The sequence below is a fragment of the Rhea pennata genome, chromosome 1 (genome assembly GCF_028389875.1).
Source record: "Rhea pennata isolate bPtePen1 chromosome 1, bPtePen1.pri, whole genome shotgun sequence".
In the NCBI taxonomy this organism is placed as follows: domain Eukaryota; kingdom Metazoa; phylum Chordata; class Aves; order Rheiformes; family Rheidae; genus Rhea; species Rhea pennata.
In genome coordinates, this window is record NC_084663.1 from 36989837 (window position 1) to 37010696 (window position 20860).

Here is a 20860-nt window from a genome sequence, read left to right on the forward strand (position 1 = left end):
TTTTTCCAATGGGCTGATTTGAAATGAAATGAAAACCAAACCATGAATTTTTTGGTTCACCTCCCAGACTATGAAAAAGGATGGTCTCATTAATGATTAACACAGCAGCTGGTAGCTCAAAGGAGATCTGGAAGAAAACACTGCAGTGTCTCCCTCCTCCAGTAAATACGTTGGCTTAACAGTTTTCTGTGTTCATCCTAGCTTATTTGTTTACATGTTTAAATCTCAGCAGACTAGATCTCAGCCTTCATACCTCTTTTAAGGTGAATAAGGATGCTTTCGTTTCTGGTTGCAGTCTAATAAGTTTTTGCAATGTTATTACTACTAATTGGTTTGCAGTTCCACATAATGTTAGTGGTGGTTTTCAGAATGCTTTATTGTTTAAACGCAATGAGGCAGCTAAGATTTCCAAAGTCTCTTTACCCACAGCATGGTTACATCATTAAAGATCAAGTAAAGATCTACAACAATTTTGCCTTTACATTGACATCACTTCTAGTGTATTGTCTTGCAATCCAAAAGTCCTTGTTATAGTGTTATACTGTTTTTAAAATATTTTTATATATTATGGTTGCAAACTGTTTACTCTTACCATAGCACAGTGCTTTTATTGCAATGTGTATGGGCAGCTAATAAGACTCTAATGAACCAGTCTCTTAAAAGAACTAGAGGAATGTTTTTTAGTCTAAGTGTTCCCAGAATGTGATGATCTGCTTAGCACTAAAGAAATAAAAGTTCCAAAAAAAAGTCCCCACCACATAGTAATTGCACATATGGCAAACAGTATGCAGTACAGCAGTAAGAAATCTGGAGGCTTTTCTGTGTTACTCTAGATGATCATTGCGAGCGTATATTCTCTTCTAAATTGACTGATCATATTTTACATTGATAGATATACCATAGTTTCTAGAAACTTGTACAAAATTTTTGATATCTCGGTATACATGTGTGCTTTTTCCTCCAAATTCACTGTAACATACTGGTAAAAAGATGTATAGCACACCAGTTTGCCCTCTGGTAGAGATGGGGCAGATGTGGAATTTCATCTATGCGCAGTGATAGTTGATGATGCCTCCAGAGTTTATTGCAAAACTATTTATATGGTGTACATGATGGTCAACCAGTGTGATGCACCTGGCAGTCCTTAGACACCCTGACCCCAAGAGTGCTTATTTGGCCTGCTGTTTTTCAGGGTAGGAGAGTGAGCTGCTGCTCAAACAGTTGAACACGACCTCATGCAAGTAGAAATTTTTGAGCCAGATGTTATATTAATGGCGCAGGCAAGGAAGAGGATGGGGGAAGAAGTGGGAAGCAGGCCTTCTTTTCATATGAGCCCCACAGAGTCCTGTGCTCTCACTGTGGTGGCTTGTGAGGGACAAGCAGGCAGCAGGGCAAGGATGTTCTGGCCTGATGTGGAAGCAGGTCATGACAGACCCATGAGCAATCGCTGCTGCCTCCCACCACCGGACCCGAAATCAGATTTAGTTAGTGCAGCTGCAGAGGCTGAAGTGCTCTAAAGCATTTGTAATTTTAACTGATTACACGCAGTCCTTATTTAGTTTCACTGACTTGAGTTGCATTTGTTCCTTTTAGAGATCCGAGCTCAACTCATCGAGCAGCAGAAATGCCTGGAGCAGCAGACTGAAATGAGAGTGCAACTTCTTCAGGATCTGCAGGATTTCTTCCGCAAGAAGTCGGAAATAGAGATGGAGTATTCCCGTAACCTGGAAAAACTGGCAGAGAGATTCATGGCAAAAACAAGAAGTACAAAGGACCATCAACAGTACAAGTAAGAGACATTGCCCTCCGGCTCACCCACATTAGCCATTGCTGTGCAATTGGACTGCTGCCTGGCACTTTGCTTCTTCTGTTTTTGAGTACTGTTAAGTAGGGCGCAAGTTCAAAGGCATGTTTAACCTCTACTTAACAGTGTGGGAGTTTTCATTGCAGTTGAAGGTACCTAGGTGCCTAAATACTGTTTTGTTGATTTGGACCTCTGCAATTATTCATGGAAACTTCTGACAGATGGATTCAGTTTCTTAAAACATAGGCTAAACAAGTATTATCTCTCACATATCAAATAGAATTTAAACCACCCCAAAATACAGTCAGCATCTAGGAGAGATGCAGAGGCCCAGATGGGCTGGAAAGCTGTGTGTGGTCTGTTGCAGTTGGCAGAATTTGAAAGGGTCTAAATAAAGGCCACTCGCTCTGCAAAAAAGGCCAGCAATACTGGTAAAAAAGGTGTTGAGATGGAAAAAATATTTTGATTTGTTACTGCATGTGAGCTTTTGCTGCTTCTTGATCACTCTTGTTCTTAGAAATAAAGAACATGTAGATTTTATGCTTACTAACAATTTAATGCATCCCTTTCATGGTATAGTAACTTCTGTGCAAAGCAGAGGTGGTCAGTAGCTGTCAAAAAGGGTGAATAGTACATTTTATAAAATGTTTCAAATACATTAATTGCTGACATAGTCTTGTCTGGTTATTTTCCTGTTATGTTTAGATGTATGTATAAAACAATTAGATTGTGTATTAAGCAATAACTTTGTGTGTGTAAAACTGAAAAATAAGTATCTTTTTTCCACTGTCTATTTAGTGTTATGTTCTAAATATACAGACAGATCTTCTGTTTCAGGACAGAAGTCTTCACCAAACACATTTGGTAAAAAAAAAGGTTAATCTGAATGCAGCTTATACAGTTCCAGAAAGTGTAATATATGTTTCTTAAAATTTAGTTAAGTGACTCAGTGATTCTTTCAAATATGCAATATGCGGGTATGTCTCCACCTCACAGAGAGCCCAGGCTTTTGTTGAAGTTCAGTAAGAATCATAGAATCATAGAATCAGTAAGGTTGGAAGGGACCTCTGGAGATCATCTTGTCTAACCCCTCTGCTAAGCGGGGTCACCTAGAGCATGTTAGACAGAGTTGCATCCAGGTGGGCCTTGAAGATCTCCAGAGAAGGAGATTCCACAGCCTCTCTGGGCAACCTGTGCCAGTGCTCCGTCACTCTCACAGGGAGGAAATTCCCCCTCATGGTCAGGTGGAACTTCCTGTGCTTCAACTTCTGCCCATTGCCTCTTGTCCTGTCACACGACAACTGAAAAGAGTTTGTCCCCATCCCCTTGACACCCTCTCTTCAGGTACTTGTACACATTGATAAGATCCCCCCTCAGTCTTCTCTTCTCCAGGATAACCAGGCCCTGCTCTCTCAGCCGTTCCTCATAGGGCAGATGCTCCAGCCCTTTGATCATCTTCATAGCCCTGTGCTGGACTCTCTCCAGTAGCTCCATGTCTTTCTTGTACTGGGGAGCCCAGAAATGGACACAGTACTTGAGAAGAGGTCTCCCCAGGGCTGAGTGGAGGGGCAGGATCACCTCCCTCCACCTGCTGGCAACACTCTTCCTAGTGCACCCCAGGATACCATTGGCTTTCTTGGCCACAAGGGCGCATTGCTGGCTCATGGTCAACTTGTCATCCACCAGCCCTCCCAGGTCCTTCTCTGCAGAGCTGCTCTCCACAAGGTCAGCCCCCACCTTGGACTGGTGCCTCGAGTTATTTCTCCCTAGGTGCAGGACTCTGCACTTGCCCTTGTTGAACCTCAGGAGGTTCCTCTCCGCCCAGCTCTCCAGCCTGTCCAGGTCTCTCTGAAGGGCAGCACAGCCCTCAGGTGTATCAGCCACTCCTCCCAGTCTGGTATCATCCACAAACTTGCTGAGGGGGCACTCTGTCCCCTCACCCAGGTCACTGATGAAGAAGTTGAACAGGATGGGACCCAGTATTGAACCCTGGGGGATACCACTAGCCACAGGCCTCCAACTAGACTCCACGCAATTGATGACAACCCTCTGGGCTCTGCCTTTCAGCCAGTTCTCAATCCACCTCACTGACCACTCGTCTAACCCACACTTGCTGAGCTTCTCTAGGAGGATGCCATGGGAGACAGTGTTAAAAGCCTTGCTGAAGTCAAGGTACACAACGTCCACTACTCTCCCCTCATCTACCCAGCCAGTCATTCCATCATGGAAGGCTATCAGGTTGGTTAAGCAGGATTTCCCCTTGGTGAATCCATGCTGACTACTCCTCATCACCTTCTTTTCCTCCATATGTCTGGAGATGACATCCAGAATGAGCTGTTCTATCACCTTTCCAGGGATGGAGGTGAGGCTGACCAGCCTATAGTTCCCTGGGTCCTCCCTCTAGCCCTTTCTGAAGACTGGGGTGACATTGGCTTTCTTCCAGTCCTCAGGCACCTCTCCAGTTCTCCAGGACCTTTCAAAGATGACGGAGAGCGGGCTGGCAACAACATCCGCCAGCTCCCTCAGTACCCGTGGGTGCATCCCATCACGACCCATGGACTTGTGGATGTCAAGCTTGTCTTTTTGCCTGATGCATACAATCTTTACTTGTTTTTAAATGAGTGTTAAATCCAGGCTAGCATGTGTGCGTAGGGGTCAGGATTGGACCCTTGCCTTTGGCTTTGTTGTGCAATTACCTGATTATTTTGAGAAGAGGTTATAGCAAAAGTCAATTAAACTTGTGGTCCCCCATGCTGTTCCTGTCATTCCCCCCACAGCAGATAAAGTTTCTCCCATTCTTAATGGCACTAGCTGGTAAATAATTCAGTAGGACTGGTTTTTGGACATGCAGAAACAGTAAGGAGCAAGTATACAGGCATGGCTCTTCAGGGATGCTCCCAGAGGCTAACCTGAGTGATTAGACCCTGAAGGGCATTGATGTGAGTAACTCTGTTAAGATATGCCCTGTCATACAAAATGAGGAAGTTTCATTAACTCACATCTGAATTCACAGCAAACCAACATATCATTGAATGAATAAGAAAAGGCTTTTGTCTGTTAATCATTCATTGTTGCTTTGATAGTGGGGGGAAAGCTAAAGCTAAACAATCAGATGAGGAATTAAAGGACAAATTTTAAACAGTGAGAATAGTTAATTATTAAAACGGTTTACAAGGGCTGAAGGAGTTTCTCCCTCAATTCGTTGCTGCCTCTGGCTAATCTGTTCCCGCTTGCATGATCCTATCCTTACGACTATATGAGAATATGTGCACAAAAAACAGGAAAGAGCAGCAAGCTTCTAGATCACATAGTTCCAAGGAAAGCATGAACTTAAAATTTCAATAAAATTATAAGGCAAATTTTATAAATAAGTTTTTGCTGTGAAGCAGTTGTTAAACTGTATGTATTTTTATTTTGCTCTGTGCAGAAGATAAGTTGTTTATGATTTCACTGTGCTGCAATATTAAACATCTAGAATGGCCTACAACCCAGAAAGTCTACAAAGGAAATGCAGAACTGGACCACTGTAGAAAAAGTCCAGTCCTCTTCTTTGTCCTGCAGTTGAACCATTTGTGTCTGGCAGCACTAGCCTAGAATTTATGAATGCTGATCACAAAATATATATGTTTGTGACATTTCCTTTTAATTTTATTGCAGTTATAAAAAGCAGTATATTGAAACAGCTTTATGATAAACAAGCACACTTACAATTTTTACAATCATGAAGGGTTTGCAATTCTGGCATTTATTTATTTCTGATTTCAAAAAAAAAATAATTAGTGTTACTATAGATTTTGAATATTTATATGTAGTCCATCTGTGAGCAACTGTAAGCTTTGTGGCAGGATTTTTTTTAATATTGTCAGCCGGGTTGTAATGTTCTAAATTCTTACCCCTTTTCTCTTTTATAGTTGTGCCTCCTGGGGTTTGTAAAATGTGTCTTAAATCATTATCTGAAGCTTGCCTAACCTAAGATATCCCAAGTATGGATAGATGGGCTGTTCACAAACAGAAGTCCAGATCTAGCATACTCTGTTAACAGGAGTAAGAGTATTGATTTTGCTATGACTGTTTGCATGAGTAAAGGCAAGAAGACTTGACTTCCAGGGTGTGTAGTAGCAGGCCATTCATTTGACTTTCACTATTTGTTCTGACAGATTTGTCTAATGCCTTTTTTTACAAAATTCAGTAGTTTGGTAATTTAAATGTAAGCTTTGGGCTCCTACTTTTACGTGACGAGTTATGGGTGTAAATATCAGGGGCTGTTTGTATTAATTATGTAACTTTTTCATTTATATATGTAACATATATGTTTCTCTCCTCCTTAGGAAAGATCAGAATCTCTTATCGCCAGTGAATTGCTGGTACTTACTCCTGAACCAAGTGAGAAGGGAAAGCAAAGACCACGCAACATTGAGTGATATCTACCTGAACAATGTGATCATGCGCTTCATGCAGATAAGTGAGGACTCCACCAGGATGTTCAAGAAGGTATTGCCTGCCCTGCAGACCTCCAGTGGGGCCTGTAATGTGCATGAGGGAGACCAAACTGTCTTAACAAGTAGAAGATTTTCAGAATACGTAGCATAAAATCTGTTCTAGCAAACTTATAAATCCTTCATGACTATTCTCATGGAGCAAACCCTTAGTGCTGAAATGCTTGGCAATCTGCTGAATATGGTGGTGACCTTAAGAGTTGAATGGCAAATTTCCAAGAGACAAGGAAAAAATCCTATTCTCTTAAAAGGATTTTTGTCTACCCAAGCAGAAAAGAAACAGTTTTAACCTAGGACTCCAAAAATAGTAATGTTGTATTAATAAATTATTTGTAGAAACAGTATTTGCTTATAACTCTGTCATGAGGAAACTCTGATTCAGGCCAAAGTGAAAATACACCTTGTAGTGAGTTGGTATGAAGATGGTAGCCATGTGCTTTGATTCTCCTATAAGTGTTTCCTTTCTTTCACCATACTGGATGTGAATATGTATTTTTGGTACCATAGCTGCTTCTATTAGGTCATTTAAGCATTGTCTCTGTACATGTTTGTCCTTGTGTGTACATCTTTTATGTGTTTCATAGCACAGGTATGAGAGCCCCTTTGGCTAAGCAAGAACACTAAGGGAGCCTTGGTTTGATCTCTGTGTAATATGTTTACAGTTGTTATGTTCTGAAATAAAAATAGAATATACATGGGAAACCATCAGTCACAGTGGAATGCTTATAGGCAAACATCATATTTATTACAGAAATGAGTCCCAAACATATAAAGGTTAAAGAATGTAAAGTCTCTGACTAAATGATGGCATTTCCTGCAAGGGTACCTGATCAATGCTCTCTGAATAAGGAACTGTTTTCACATACACCTGACCACAGTGCTAGACAGATAGCAATGAGGTGGGGACAAGAGTCATTTAGGGAGTGCAGAGACTGTACTTGGAAGAAAAGAAGTAAAACCATTAATCAAATCTATTGCTGCACATGAAAAACTTTAACAGTAATAGAATTTAAATTCATAGTTCCTCAATCAGTAATCATTTGTTCACGTAATATATGTCTGATAAAGCTGTAGTTCACAAACTGCTGAACTTACTAATAAGGAAAATTATTATAGAAGGTGAAAAGATGATGGGAAAAGCAATTTGAACATGCTTCAGTACAGTCTATATGCTGTGTTCTCAGACTCTTACGGACTAGTAGAAATCTTTGATTATTGAATTTGACTAGTTTTTCAGTCGATTATGTCATATCTCAGAAGTCTCTTCTTTACTGCATATGCATTATTGGACTAGCCTATCCTCTTGCAGCGTAGTTCAGATTGTTATGTTGCAAGCCTAGCTTTGCTTCCTTTGTCTCCAAACACATTGTATAAAGATATCTGGATAAAGTTTTCCATGGACAAGTATGTCCTCTTTATTCATTCATAATTAATTAATGGAGATTGCTGCAGCTTCCTTATTAGAAGGGGAAAATGTGGATAATTTTGTCAGCAACTTAATAGGAACCACAGTTTCACAGCTTCCTGACAAAATTGTTTCTTTTCCCCATATGATGTCCAGCAACGTGTAGCATTTCAAATTTTCTCATTCTGGCATAGCTTCTTGAAGAAGAGCATTTTTTTATTCATAACTTGGACCTTCCACGGGGGAATGAAGAGAAAGGAAATTGAAGGAGTGCTGCTGCGCATAACTTGAAGCTCACATTAGTGGAGTCCAGATCCCAAACTGCCATATCCTAACTTTCATCAGAGTTTGCTAGCAAACAGTCAGAGTGATAATGTCACATCAAGCAGCTGTTAGCTTAGAGCATGGGAGAGCTAGCTCGCCAACGGCTATGTGCAGGGTTCTGAGCAAGGCCCAATAACGTGAGGGAAAAGGTGGCTGGAAGACGCACAACATCTTGAAGTGGTGTAAATGAGCTTTACAAGCATGTGGCATGAATGTGGCAGTGGTTATTTACCAGTATTTATTCTGAGCACTTGTTTTTAGGACTTGAGTCTGTCACCAACTAGTGTTCGTAATGTAGGTATTTCCACTGAGCTCCCACACACACAATTCTTGCTGTACTGCTTGCTACAGAGTCCTAGTGGAGACTGCTTGCTGTTAGTTCCCGGATGCAGATCTGATCATACCTTGAATGATGATGAAGCTCCAGTTTCTCTTCTGGGTAAAAGGAAATGGTGGTTTGGAGTGAGATGAGCTAGTTGGACAGGGAGAAAACTAAGACCTGTGTGGGCGGTGAAGCTCTTAGCAAGCTGTCTTGCTTTATTAATGAAGGACATAAGCCCCCTGCATCTATGTTTAGTCCAAATGGGCAGCTTCAACCATCATTTCTGTCAGATGTGAATGAGCAAGATGAGAAAGTACATTACAGGCCATCTCAGAACTGCTTAATGGACATCCACCAGGGAATGGAAAGAGATCAGGTGCAGAAGTGCATGTGTTATATACTACAATCTGTCTACAGAGAAGGTGCACTTAAAGTGAGAAAGGTAACATCCACATTCTCCTCCATGAAAACTGTATTCCCACTAAAGAAAATTGCCTAGACTTTGTTAGAGAACTGTAAACATCCAATAGAGTGTTTAACTAGTTTCAGCCACTTTCCCTAGGTTAGGTTTTTAAAAGATTGGATTTGGAATAACATGTTAGAGAAAATTTAATCCATCTCAGTGGGTTTCATCATTACGAAAGTATATGGGATTTGTTCACTGTTCAGAGGTTTCACATTAAAGAAGACAAATCATATCCTGTAGATATTTCTATATTGATGTTGAAATAGTATTGTTCTTTGCAACCATGCTGGTCATACTGTTTTATGGAATATGTACTCTCTCTTTTAAGTGATAACTATCAATAATAAGAACAGTAGTAATATCAAGATTTCAAAAGTAAATATTGATAAGTGCAACCTTGATGCCTTACCGTAGTCTATGGTCAAGAACACAACATCCATCCATCCATCCAACATATCTGTACTCTATCTGACACAGCAATTCATATAGGATCACTTAATATCTTTCTAAGTACTCTCCAAATACTGTCTAATCAAACTTTTCCATATTCAGTAATGAGATTAATTACATATCTGTCAGTTTATTAACCTAACAATGTTATTTATGCATCTCTATTAACCCATTGTTTTAGCTCATCCTGGGTCTGGCAGCAGCGGCTTCTGCATCTTCAAAGATGCTTCATGTCCCCTTCCAAGTCCAAGGACAACTACAGCAAATCTTTGTTTGCTGTCTGTGTTGAATCTTCACAGTTCTGTTCTGAACTCCCTGGCTGCCTGTTGAGGAAAGGGAAAGTGTCAGAGAGTGAGTCACCCCATTGTTCACAGGCAAGAGAGATGCAGGCAAATAATAACAACATCACTCTGAGCTTCTTGGCTCTTTTTACACCCTCTCTTTTCTTCTCTCTCTTCCTGAGAGGCCCTCAGATGAAACCTTCTGTGAGTTGAGGCCAACATTTTCCAGAGAGATACTCTTTCTGTGCTGGATTTTCAAGTCCAGTTCCAGCTTGAATTGTGATAATGAAAAGATTAGTTTCCTTATTTGCTAGCTGTGCTCAGCAGTAGGGTATTGCTTTGTTCCCTCTCCTGTTCACAGCTCCTTTGTGTGACAAAGCATAAAGTCATGAATCTGTAGCAACCCCTCTCTCCAGCCCTTCTGAAAAGATGTGTATAGTATCCAGCAATGGACTAGACGGAAGCCTAGCAATGAGGGACATCTGTGCCCCTTGGTCTTTGTACCTTGTGCTTGTCTCACTGTGCACTCTTCCTGACTCATGAGATACCCTTTCTCATTCTGGTTCTTCCTTTCGTGTGTGTGTGTGTGTGTACATCCGTCTTAACATTTGGATTAAAGTTTGTTGAAATGACCCTTACACACTGTAACGTAAATGTGCTGATGGGTCAAGATATACTGTATTCACGAACTTGATGGTATATGGTTTTCCTGTCTAGGCCAGTCCACTTAACATTTGGATATTCATTATTTTTGTAGACCTGGGAGCTCTGTCATTCTTTTTCCAGGGGTCAGGAACCAGCTACTCTTTAAATATACTAAATGCAGGACAAAGACAGGATCTAGTTCAGGGATTTTGTGGCATTTGTCCAATCATATTATGTCAGGTCTCATACTTTCAGACTGGCACTTGAGTTTCTCTTCTTTTCAGTTACTGCCATATAAAAGCAGTACAGATTGCTATTCTGGCCTTCATGCTACACATAAAATTGCAAACATAAAGTAGCAGAGTTCAAACCTTGCATTCTTGCATGTCTCTTCAGGCAGATGGAGTAGATGGCCTCTTGGGGACAATTAAAGAATAAAGCAATAAGGAAAAATGTCAAGCAGAAGGGAAAAGTATTATGCAGAACATTTCATACAGTGATTCTGGTTACCCCAGCATTAATAATCAACTACATAAACACATACCCACAAAAACCTTAGGCAGATTTGTATATTTATAATTTATAAAAATGTATTTTCTTTGGACAGAAACCATAATGAGCCAAGATGAACGTATCTTCCAGTGTTTACAGTAAAAGATGCTGGAGAAGCCAAGCCCAATAAATATTTTAGTTTCATAATCTGGCTATTAACAGTGAATATGACTACCTGCCAAATCTGTTTTAAAGTTCTAAAGATAGTGGAATGTATAGGGATTTTTTGCATCATTTTCTTAAACCATTAGCTTTAAGAAGATAACAAACTGTTGGTATAAACTGGAAAATCTGGTACAAAACTTTACTGTGGATTGTCAGTGTCACTGCAGCTCATGAAAGCTTCTTTTATAAAGGACTTAAATACAACTTCCCCCAGGGACCAACAGCAGACTCATTTAAAAGAAATAGTCACAGATTATTTTCCCTAAATGATGTAACTGATAGTAGCATTGTATGTGCTAAATGCAGACATTGAAGAGTTCCAGAAAGAACTTAACTGACTCTTAAAAATTCAGTAAAAAAACAATTCAGTTAGGTTTGGGTGCCCTATTATGCTCTAAGTAAAATAGATGGAAAAATTCCTACAAACTTTAGGGAAAGGCTGTTGATACGGAATAAAATTTAAAGTTTCTCAGATGTTATATCCATAAATATAAATCTTGATAACATCAGTTGGACTGCTGATGTGTTGAAAGTGGAGTACCTACTGAAAAGCTGTTATTAGGTATTGGTGTCTGTTGCACAGATGTGATCTACCATTAATTTAGGGAAATAAATATGCAACTTTTACCAAAACATTTTTTTCAAACTGTCTCTTAATGCTGTGAACCAGATTAGAAAGAAATACTGTATTTTTAGCAAGAGTTTACATGTACTCTATATATTTTTATTATGGTCTTTGTTCTTTTAGTTAATAGGTTAATAATAATTTCTGTAGGATACAGTGAATAAAGAAGCAACTCTGTGATTGTTTCTAAGGTTTTAATGGCCTGACTAGAGCTATTAAGTTAGCTCCAGGAGAATGTGTGCTGCATCTTACATACTGTTGTTTGGCTACCCTGAGGATAGGCTTCTAGCGAAGCACACCATTCAAATGTGTTGAACTGCTGCCGCAGCAGGGAGTAGGTAGCATAAATGAGAAACTGGAGAGAACCATTAACCACTGAAAATAAGTGCATTTCTTGTCTAGTGCTCAGACACGATATATATTGCACACTAAAAGCCGTATTGCTTGCCACTTGAGTCAATGTTTCTTGGTCTTAAATGCTAATGTAAAATGTGTTGGTTCTTGAAAATAAATCCATTTTATATTATTCTCTAAGGTTAACCAAATTTCCTGATTTTTATCAGAGAATTGCTACAAAATCTTTTATCAGAAGAAGACAAAAACGAACACATTATACATCACTACAGACACCCTTGCAAGATTCTCTCTGCAGTTTGGAGTCCCCCTGTAAAGCGGTGGAGAGATTACTCATATGAGATCATATGGATTTGCTAGGCTATGTCTTCCTGCTTTTTACTCTTTTTGTTGGTCACCTCTCTCTCTCCCTTTTTATTTCCTATTTTAGAATCTATTTTCCTTTCATTAAAACATCACCCTCTTTCCTCTATTGTTATCTCTTCTATTCACCTTCAAATTTACTGTTGATCGATGTGTTGCCTGAAAAAGAGCATGTATGTGTGGTAGCCAAAACTAAATCCCTAGAGCTGGACTGTTTCAGTGCTGGACAAAGCTCTACAGGAGCAAAAAGGAGAAATGTCCTAGAAAAGGGTAATTTTCACCCTAGTCCTTAACCCATCCAGTATCTATCTGCATTAAGGCATAAATAAAGAGTGGAAAAGGAAGATGAGTCTTTCAAAGAACTGCTGTGGGCTTTGCTTACAACAGAGCTTGCAGAGGGTACAAAGAAAATTTGACTGGACCTTCCTATCTCCTCTCCTGAAACAAGTTTTTGCACTGCCAGATTAAGTCGTGCTGCTTTAAACTTACAATTACTGTATTTAGGGCTTGAATTGTTATCAACTTTGAGATGGTAATGACTGCTGCTTGAAAGGAATATGTTGCTTGCATTTGGAGTTAATCTCCACATTTTTTTTTCACGTGCATGCATGTTTTCATCTTCCAGTTGTAATGTTTACCATCTTATTTGTGTAATTTGTCTCTCTTTCTGCAAAAGTAATTTAAAAAATAGAGTGCTCATGTTCAGCACTATCAAAGAAGCTACCCGGGAAAAAACAGGTGGTCTCTTTCCCATCCTACTTCTTTACAAGTACTTTATACACTTTCATGCATATGAATTTCTGTCTGTAATTGCAATCTGTTTGCAATATTAGATGAAGATAGTCTGATATTTGCAAAGAAATTGAAGTAATAAGCCTTGTTTGTTAGATACTTCTATTGGAGCATACCTCTTCAAAAATACCTAACTTTAAAGTATAAAGGATGGAGAAAGTTTTGTAGTAGACAGATACAACTCAGCTTCAGAGCATCTGTCTTACTGTGCCTTAGCTGCTGAAGTTGATGCCCTTGGAAATAAAAGAATCTCACTGACTTTTTTAACTTACATTTCCAGTTTCTTCTCAGTTAAAAATCATCTTGCATGTAAGGATTGAAGTAAATAGTGATAGATGATATAGCATATTCCTTAAAATGCTGCTCTGAGTTTCAGGTAGGACAGTAGGAACAGGGACATCTCATGCAAAGTTATCTGTTCCACCTACTGTATGTGTTTTTCATCCTCCTGGAAGATGTAGTAGTTGAGAAGTATTGGGTGATTCCTCCTCATATGTGGGTGTTGCGCTGGAAATCTTCATTCAGAAACCATTATTCCTACAAGTGTTTTAGTGCTGGCCAACTATGTGTTAGTGACTTTGGAGATGGGTTGCCCCAGAAGATTTTCCTTCGGCTTCTATACAAAGTACTTCTCACAGTTAAGGCCATTATCTATTATGAAGTTGGGTTTTTTAGGAGCTGGGCTAATTATCAATTTGTTCAACAAAAAAAAATGACATGTTCATCATGGTTAGATGTTACAGTGAAAAGAAGAATTATCTCCAGACTGTTTGCCAAGTCCTATAGATCTGTTCTGTAGTTATTTTCCAAAGAATGTGGTGCCAATGCCTTGAACACTTTGCACAGTTGCCATAAATTTTCATCTGATTGGACTGCTATGGACCACTAACAAAGGAATATGTTTGAATGAGACTCCAGTTAAATACTCCTATTTTGACATACTTGCTTTCTTTAATAACCACTGCCAAGCGTTTCTTTTTTCTGGGTCAGAATGAAAGTAAAGCTACAGTGCAGAAAAGCTAAACAGAGCTGTTCCAGCAGCAGCCTGCTCTGTGGATTGTTTTGCAGTTGGCTATCTTTTTCAAAGAGAAGCCACAATTATTTCTTGCATAAATATTTAGATAGTTGCATGTGCTCAGAAACAAAAACTATTCTCGATACGAAATTGGGTAGGTTATCCTTATAGAGTATTGCATTCCAAGTGCTTTAGTTTATGCGTGTGTCACAGCAGTTATAGAACAGTAAAGAATTCCTTCCATTAAAAAGGCTTATAACATTAATCCTAAATTTCAGCCCTTCTGTTGGCACCTAATTTTATGATGCTTCATATGAATCACACTCTTAAATTACTTCTGGGTTTCCTATAAAAGTCCTTGGTTTAGCTGTTATCTATCTACTTCTGCATCCCTGAATCCTTATTTTTCATGCACTGTAATTCTGACAGAATGGCGTCTTTGTGAGCTCCATTGCATTCACTATCTAATATAAGCAATGAATATGAATATCCAGAAGCAACTTTATGTTGTGATTTTTGCATGTTTATTTCTAATCATTCCTTTTCAATTACAGAGCAAAGAGATTGCGTTTCAGCTTCATGAGGACTTGATGAAAGTTCTTAACGAGCTTTACACAGTAAGTACAGTTACTTAGCTTCTCTTACACAAATTTCATGCCAAACCTTTCCTGTAAGCTTTAAGTATCCTTCTATCTAGCAAGTTGCCACCACTGCAGATACTAATTTTTCTCTTTTTATGCAAGTCCAGACTATTTTATTTAGAAAGACTACTCATTTGTTCAAAACATAAGTGCTAATGCTTTCAGGATTGCTCGTTAACTTTCCACCCTATTTTTCCCCCAGCATATGCTAAGCCAGTTGATTAAAACATGAGGGGGGATTTCTTCACTGTGAGAGTGACAGAGCACTGGCGCAGGTTGCCCAGAGAGGTTGTGGAGTCTCCTTCTCTAGAGATATGCAAGGCCTGCCTGGACGCAACCCTGTCTAACATGCTCTAGGTGACCCTGCTGAGCAGGGAGGTTGGACTAGATGATCTCCAGAGGTTCCTTCCAACCTTACTGATTCTATGATTCTGTGATTCTAAAAGTTTCCTTGCCAGAGCAAAGCTCATCCCCTTTGGGCCTTGTTTTCACCCATGCTGCCATCTGCTTGGTTTGACTATATTGATTGGACTATATGCAGTAAAAAAAAAACACTGTAATGTCTATATGTTAAATATGTGCACTCCCCTCTCATTGACTGGAATAAATAAATATGGAAAGGAGAAGAAAAGAAAGACAGAGGATTGTGTAGGGCTTCCAAACAGTGCAAAGAGATCAAGAAAAAACACTTGGAGCATTCTGGCAAGCTGCTGGTAGCTTACTGGAAATTCTAAGAGAAAGAGTAGATCTGAACTTCTTTTCCTTTTTGTAACTTAACACAACTTGTTACTACAAGGATGAGTCTTGTCTACCTAAAATCCATTCCCCAAAATCTCTTTTTGAAGAGAAGCTCAAACAACATATTCTGAGAAAGTACAAAGCAAGATTTTTTTTTATGTAGCTATAGAATGAGGAGGGACTGGTGACATTCACTTCCTGTAAAAGTCTGTTGATTAAATTGCTGATTACATTGCTGTTTAAATTGTCTTTCCTGTCCTGAAGATTTCTAACATCTGCACTTTCCAGTACCCTACCCAACAATCTCTAGACTGCTCCCTTCCATAACCTCTTTTCAGGATTTGGGAGAACAGAAAAAAACACACAGTATTTATATCAAAAAACAGTTCTGTGGTTTTTGAGAAAGTTCAGACAAATATCAGAGACTAGCTCCTTAGCCTGAGCTCTGTCAAATATTATCTTTGCGCATCTTGTCTGTTTTTCTTTTGATCTAGGAAAAATCGTTCACCATCAGTAAATGGGTTGGAGAGTATTTGAACTTTTAGAGATCTAAAGAAGCTTAGACCTGTCTGCTTGCCCTGTGTGGTTATGGATGAATATTCCCAAAACCTACCTAAATATTTTTTTCAGAACTTGTGTTTGGGGCCTTTTTCTGAACTAACTGCTGATATTGTACAGCGTGGTGCTGCAAAACCCTGTTGGCTCAGGCTGGCAATCAGTTAAATATCAGGGATATCAGCTGGGATCAGCTTCTGCAAAGCAGAGACAGCCTCAGACAATTCACACGGCTGCGGGGGGTCTGAGCCTGTAGAAGCCATTGCACAAACAGGGCTCCAATGATGAGTAAGCTCTGAAGATACAATCTTGTTCCAATTAAATAGTTACATAACTCCAGTGCCTGGCAAGGCACAGGATTAGTTTCTGTACTCCCAGGATAGGAAAATGTTAAAGCATGTGCTGAAATACTTTACTGAACCACCAGTAAAAATTTGCAGGACTGGGCTTTAGTATTTTCACCGTTTTTTTTTTTTTTTTCACATTAGTGTTACCTCTTCCCACTGATAGCTCCAGAAGTTAACTGAGATGTTAACTTCCATGTTATGGCTTCCAGTAAACACTAACCCCTATCCCAGCATTTAAACTTCTAGGATTTTTGTAAAATGAGAAGATCTTTGAAGTTTATAAAGTACAGGGTACACGATTTGAATTTAGTTACTGATGTAAGATTTCATGTCATTTTTAGGCATCTGCAGTGTAGGTATACATGTCTTAGCTTGCCATTTGTTATCATCCCTGGAGATCTAATATGTGGAGCTCAGAACTCTTCATCTGACCAGATGGAAGCATCTGCTTCAGATGAAACTAAATGCACCATAAACTCTGCTGTCCACCTCTTCATTGATTGCAAAGCACTTGGTCAGCTGTAGACATTCACATTTAGCTAGATGCATGCCACACTTAATAAAGTGTCAGAATGGTACAAATAATCATCTGTTCCACTGGTTGCGTCTTTAAAATGATAATCAGCATATCTGTGTAATATAAATGCTTGTTTACATAGAGATAGAAAGATATCTAGACAGATGGGTAACTCCTGTGCCTACAGGCTTTTAATTCTCTGTAACATTTATAGAATATGGTCTTTATAGAATAAGACCATAATGGCTTTGCTGAAACTAGTATCTACATTTTTAATTTCTCAATTTTAATCATTTACAAAAAGGAGAAGTCTTTTTTTCAGTTTGCCCCATGAGCTATGGAAAAAATAAAACTAGTAAAATTAATTTCAATCTTACTATTGTAAGGTAAGTCCTTGTGTCCAAAAGAAAGTTTCTGAATCAGTGAATGATATACTCATTTTGAGAAGTCTCTATTACACCATTCTGTATTTTTTAAAGGAATTGTACCTATCATGTAGTATAAATGTTAAGATGTAAACCTCACTGGAGTTTAAATACATTTGAATCCTCTAAGTGAGGGAAAAATTGTCAGGGTTTTTAATGAACTGTGTGTGGATGAAGAAGAGTTTAATAATCTGTTTACTCCTTGTGACATCATTGCTTAGCTTTCAAGAAAGGTCTATAAAATTAAGGTGACCTTCCAGAATGCAAACAGACAGACAGTTGTGTTTACACATAGATTGAAGAGAATGAGAGACTGAAATCATTACATGCAAAAATAATGAGAAACTGTCTTTTTGGAATCAATGTAAAGAAATTGCATGTTTTATTTGCTACTCCTTGAACCTGTCAGGTAAGAAGTGAGTCCCTTAGACCTACATATGCTATGTGTGCTGGCACACACAGTAGTAATGCAGCTCCACAGTCTTTCAACCGAACATCATGTTGTTAGCTCCAATGTCTAGTTAAGTCTATGTGTAAGCGCTTGCCATAAAGTAGTTATCTGACAAGACTTAAAATATTACTTGCCTACTGACTCCTGCTGAGTTTGTTCTGGTGATAATGCTGCATCATGTGTCCTTATCTTCTGTGTCATATAAGGTGCCATGATTTTGAAACTCATCACTGAAAATTAGTTTAGCACTTCTCCCTTAGAAAATTCCTTTTAACATGTTTAAAGGGAGGCGTGTTCGTTAGTTTTGAAGGTCAATAGACAGTGCCATAGATCTTGCAACAAAGAAACTCTTCTAGGAAAAAAAAGAAAGAAAGAAAGAAAAAGAAAGCACTAAAGAATCGAAGAGACTTACCACCTTTCACTGAAAATGCATTATAGAGGTAGGCATTTAAAAAACTTCTTTCTGCTCAAGGGTGTTTTTAAGCTTATGAAAGTTTGAACCTTTGTCTTTTGAGAGAGAATGAGTACAAAGTAATTTGGCAGCTTGTTCAGCGTGGAAAAGCTCCGAACTGCAATGAAATATCCAAGAAAAGGTCAGACACTCCAGAGTATTAAATTCCTACTATTCTTCAAAAATGCAGTCTACTTAGAAATGTTTCTACTTACTTATAGTTCATGTAATTCCTTCCTTTTCCTGTTTCTTTACTAGAAATTATCATGAAAATAGGAGATTTGTGCCATAGGTTTTCATTTATTCCTTGGGAAGTACCTTAGCTTGTGTTGACTTTGGCTTGTGCTATCCTAATTAAAATTATACATCATATACAGGATTGATGTAAAAATAAAAATAGAAGCGGATGAACCAAGGCTGCAGAAGATGTTCTAAGAACCTGAGAGTGAGGAAGGCTTATTTTGCTGGATGATCTGTTCAGAATTTTGTAAGGGAAACTTGCATTTTTCATTTTCCATCCTTTTTCTATAGAGGAAGGTTTTTCACACATTATATTAAATATTCTTACATTTTCTACATGTTAGATGATCAGTGAAATTGCTACTTTAGATTCTATATTTTCAGTTCTCGGTATTTTATGTACTGGTTCTTACATTATGATTCAAAACATCATGCTAAAAATAGTTAAATAGCTAAGCTTCAGTCTGTATCTTTGCAAGTTCAGTAAATTTTAAGTGGCAAGGATTTTAATTATGCATGGCTTCTCCCTGGCTGTACCAGCCAATCAGTACTTTCAGGTTTACAGCATCCCAGCTGCTGCATTCATCTCTTACTCCTCTACCCATTACTCTTTCAGTCGATGTAGGCTAGTAATTAGTCCGATGTTTTACATAAGGATATGAACTGTTGGAACTAGAGCTAGGCTTATATTTGGAGTGAGCAGGGATAGGGGGAAGGGAAGCCGGATTATTTGTGTGGGGTCACAGAAGGGAGGTTATTTCCTGGCAATCCCTCCCCTCCAAAAAAAGTAATAATAATAGAAAAATATTCAAAGCAAAAATGGCTGGAGGTTTGGGTGGGTATTTTTTGTGAGTTGGGAGATTTAGGAATCCCCCTTCATATTAGATGAGATAGATATCAATGGAGCATCTTGAAGTGTTTCTAATTTCTAATTTGGAAGAATCAAATAGATGGATATTTCCCAAAAAAATGCCTTTTAGGCAGAGAAATCAGAGTGTTTTTTGATATAAAACTTTTTTTTCTTGCAAAGACCTGAGATGACCTCTTTTTGCTCAGCCTTGCAAATTCCCTCTTATTCCCAGACTGATCATAAGGTGGTTTTAAGCTTTAAATTTTAAATCACAATGAAATAAAAATAGACTAGCCACTTCTAGAGGTGATAGTGGAACAAGAACTGGCTGATCACAAATGCAGTCTGTTCTGAGTAGACTTCTCTAGCTGCCTAACCTGGGAGAGCTCCAGCCCACTGGGCTGCTCAGGAGTGAGAAAGGACTGTGAAGGGTTCAGTAGGTTAAGAACACTAATGTGAATCAGCTGCAATATTTAGTGACACTTAAATACCTGAAAAGTACCTACCTCTGTGCATCTCATCCAAAGTCTCTAGCCCCTACTTTGGGGAGAGGAGTTCAAGGCAGCCTTATAATAATCCCTGAGCCTTCAAGTTAAAGGAATAACTGCTGGTTGCCTCTTCAGAAGATTCTGCTATTTCACCTATCATGCAGGACTGCAGATACCTGCAATTTGACTATCAAAGCCAATCTAAGGCAACTGAAGACTGGTATAAGTGACAGACCTGTTAACCTATTAAGGATTTGGAGCTTTTTCTTTTTTGTGCTCCGTTTTGCAGAAGTTGACCATGAAAAAAGCCACTGTGTATGTCAAGGAGCAGGAATTTTTCAAGCATCATAAAAATACGTTTTCATGTTTCCCCTTTGGCTTTCCAAACTACAGTGCGTGGTATCACACTTTTCACAAGCAATATAAATCTAAGGCTTACTGAAAAATGAAAAAGTAGGAACAGTCCAAAGCAAACAATTTAATATTAAATAAGACCAGGGCAGCTGTGCCACTTGCATTTTCCATTGCCTTATCTTATTCATTAAAAATCTTGGCAGTTTAATTTTTCAAAGAACTTGCTGCCAAATTTTCTTCTTTCTTTGCTGAAGTAACACAGAGTCTGAATACTAGAAAAGTTTAGCCTAATTTACTGCAGCACACCAGAGGTCTGAGAGATGATGAGATCAGAAATTCTGTATTGGTAATAATATATCAGTGACAATTCCTGGAACCACATCAGAGGCTGGTTTGGATGTGAAGAGACTTATGAAAATATATAATGCTGAGCCTACTCAACTGCTAGAAGCCAGTGAGGTAGTGAAATTGGCGTAAGTTTTTACTTATTTCTTGGGAAAAGCACCAAATAGCCTGATCTATTGAACCCCATGCAACTGTATTTTCTGGTGAAAACTCACTACTTACAGTTCTGAGACAATTCTGCAAAAATTCAAACACAGTAATTGCAGCAGAGATGAACTACTGTTCCATTAAATGTCTACTTCCTGAGAAACACTGTGAAGAATCTATTAATTATTTAATTTTATTATAAAAATAAAGCTTGCTCCTGTGGCCAGCACAGGATAATTCCAATATATTTTA

General features: G+C 38.7%; 1 protein-coding gene across 3 annotated transcripts in view; it reads left to right on the forward strand.

Annotated features, from left to right (window-relative positions):
- The window catches only part of SRGAP1 (SLIT-ROBO Rho GTPase activating protein 1), a 152826-nt gene that overhangs the window by 72714 nt on the left and 59252 nt on the right, over window positions 1–20860 (forward strand). For all 3 annotated transcript variants that reach the window (XM_062584096.1, XM_062584075.1, XM_062584085.1), the window contains exons 2-4: window positions 1594–1789; window positions 6133–6295; window positions 14614–14676. In XM_062584096.1, coding sequence (XP_062440080.1) covers window positions 1594–1789; window positions 6133–6295; window positions 14614–14676 — 422 coding nt within the window. The remainder of the gene's footprint in view (window positions 1–1593; window positions 1790–6132; window positions 6296–14613; window positions 14677–20860) is intronic.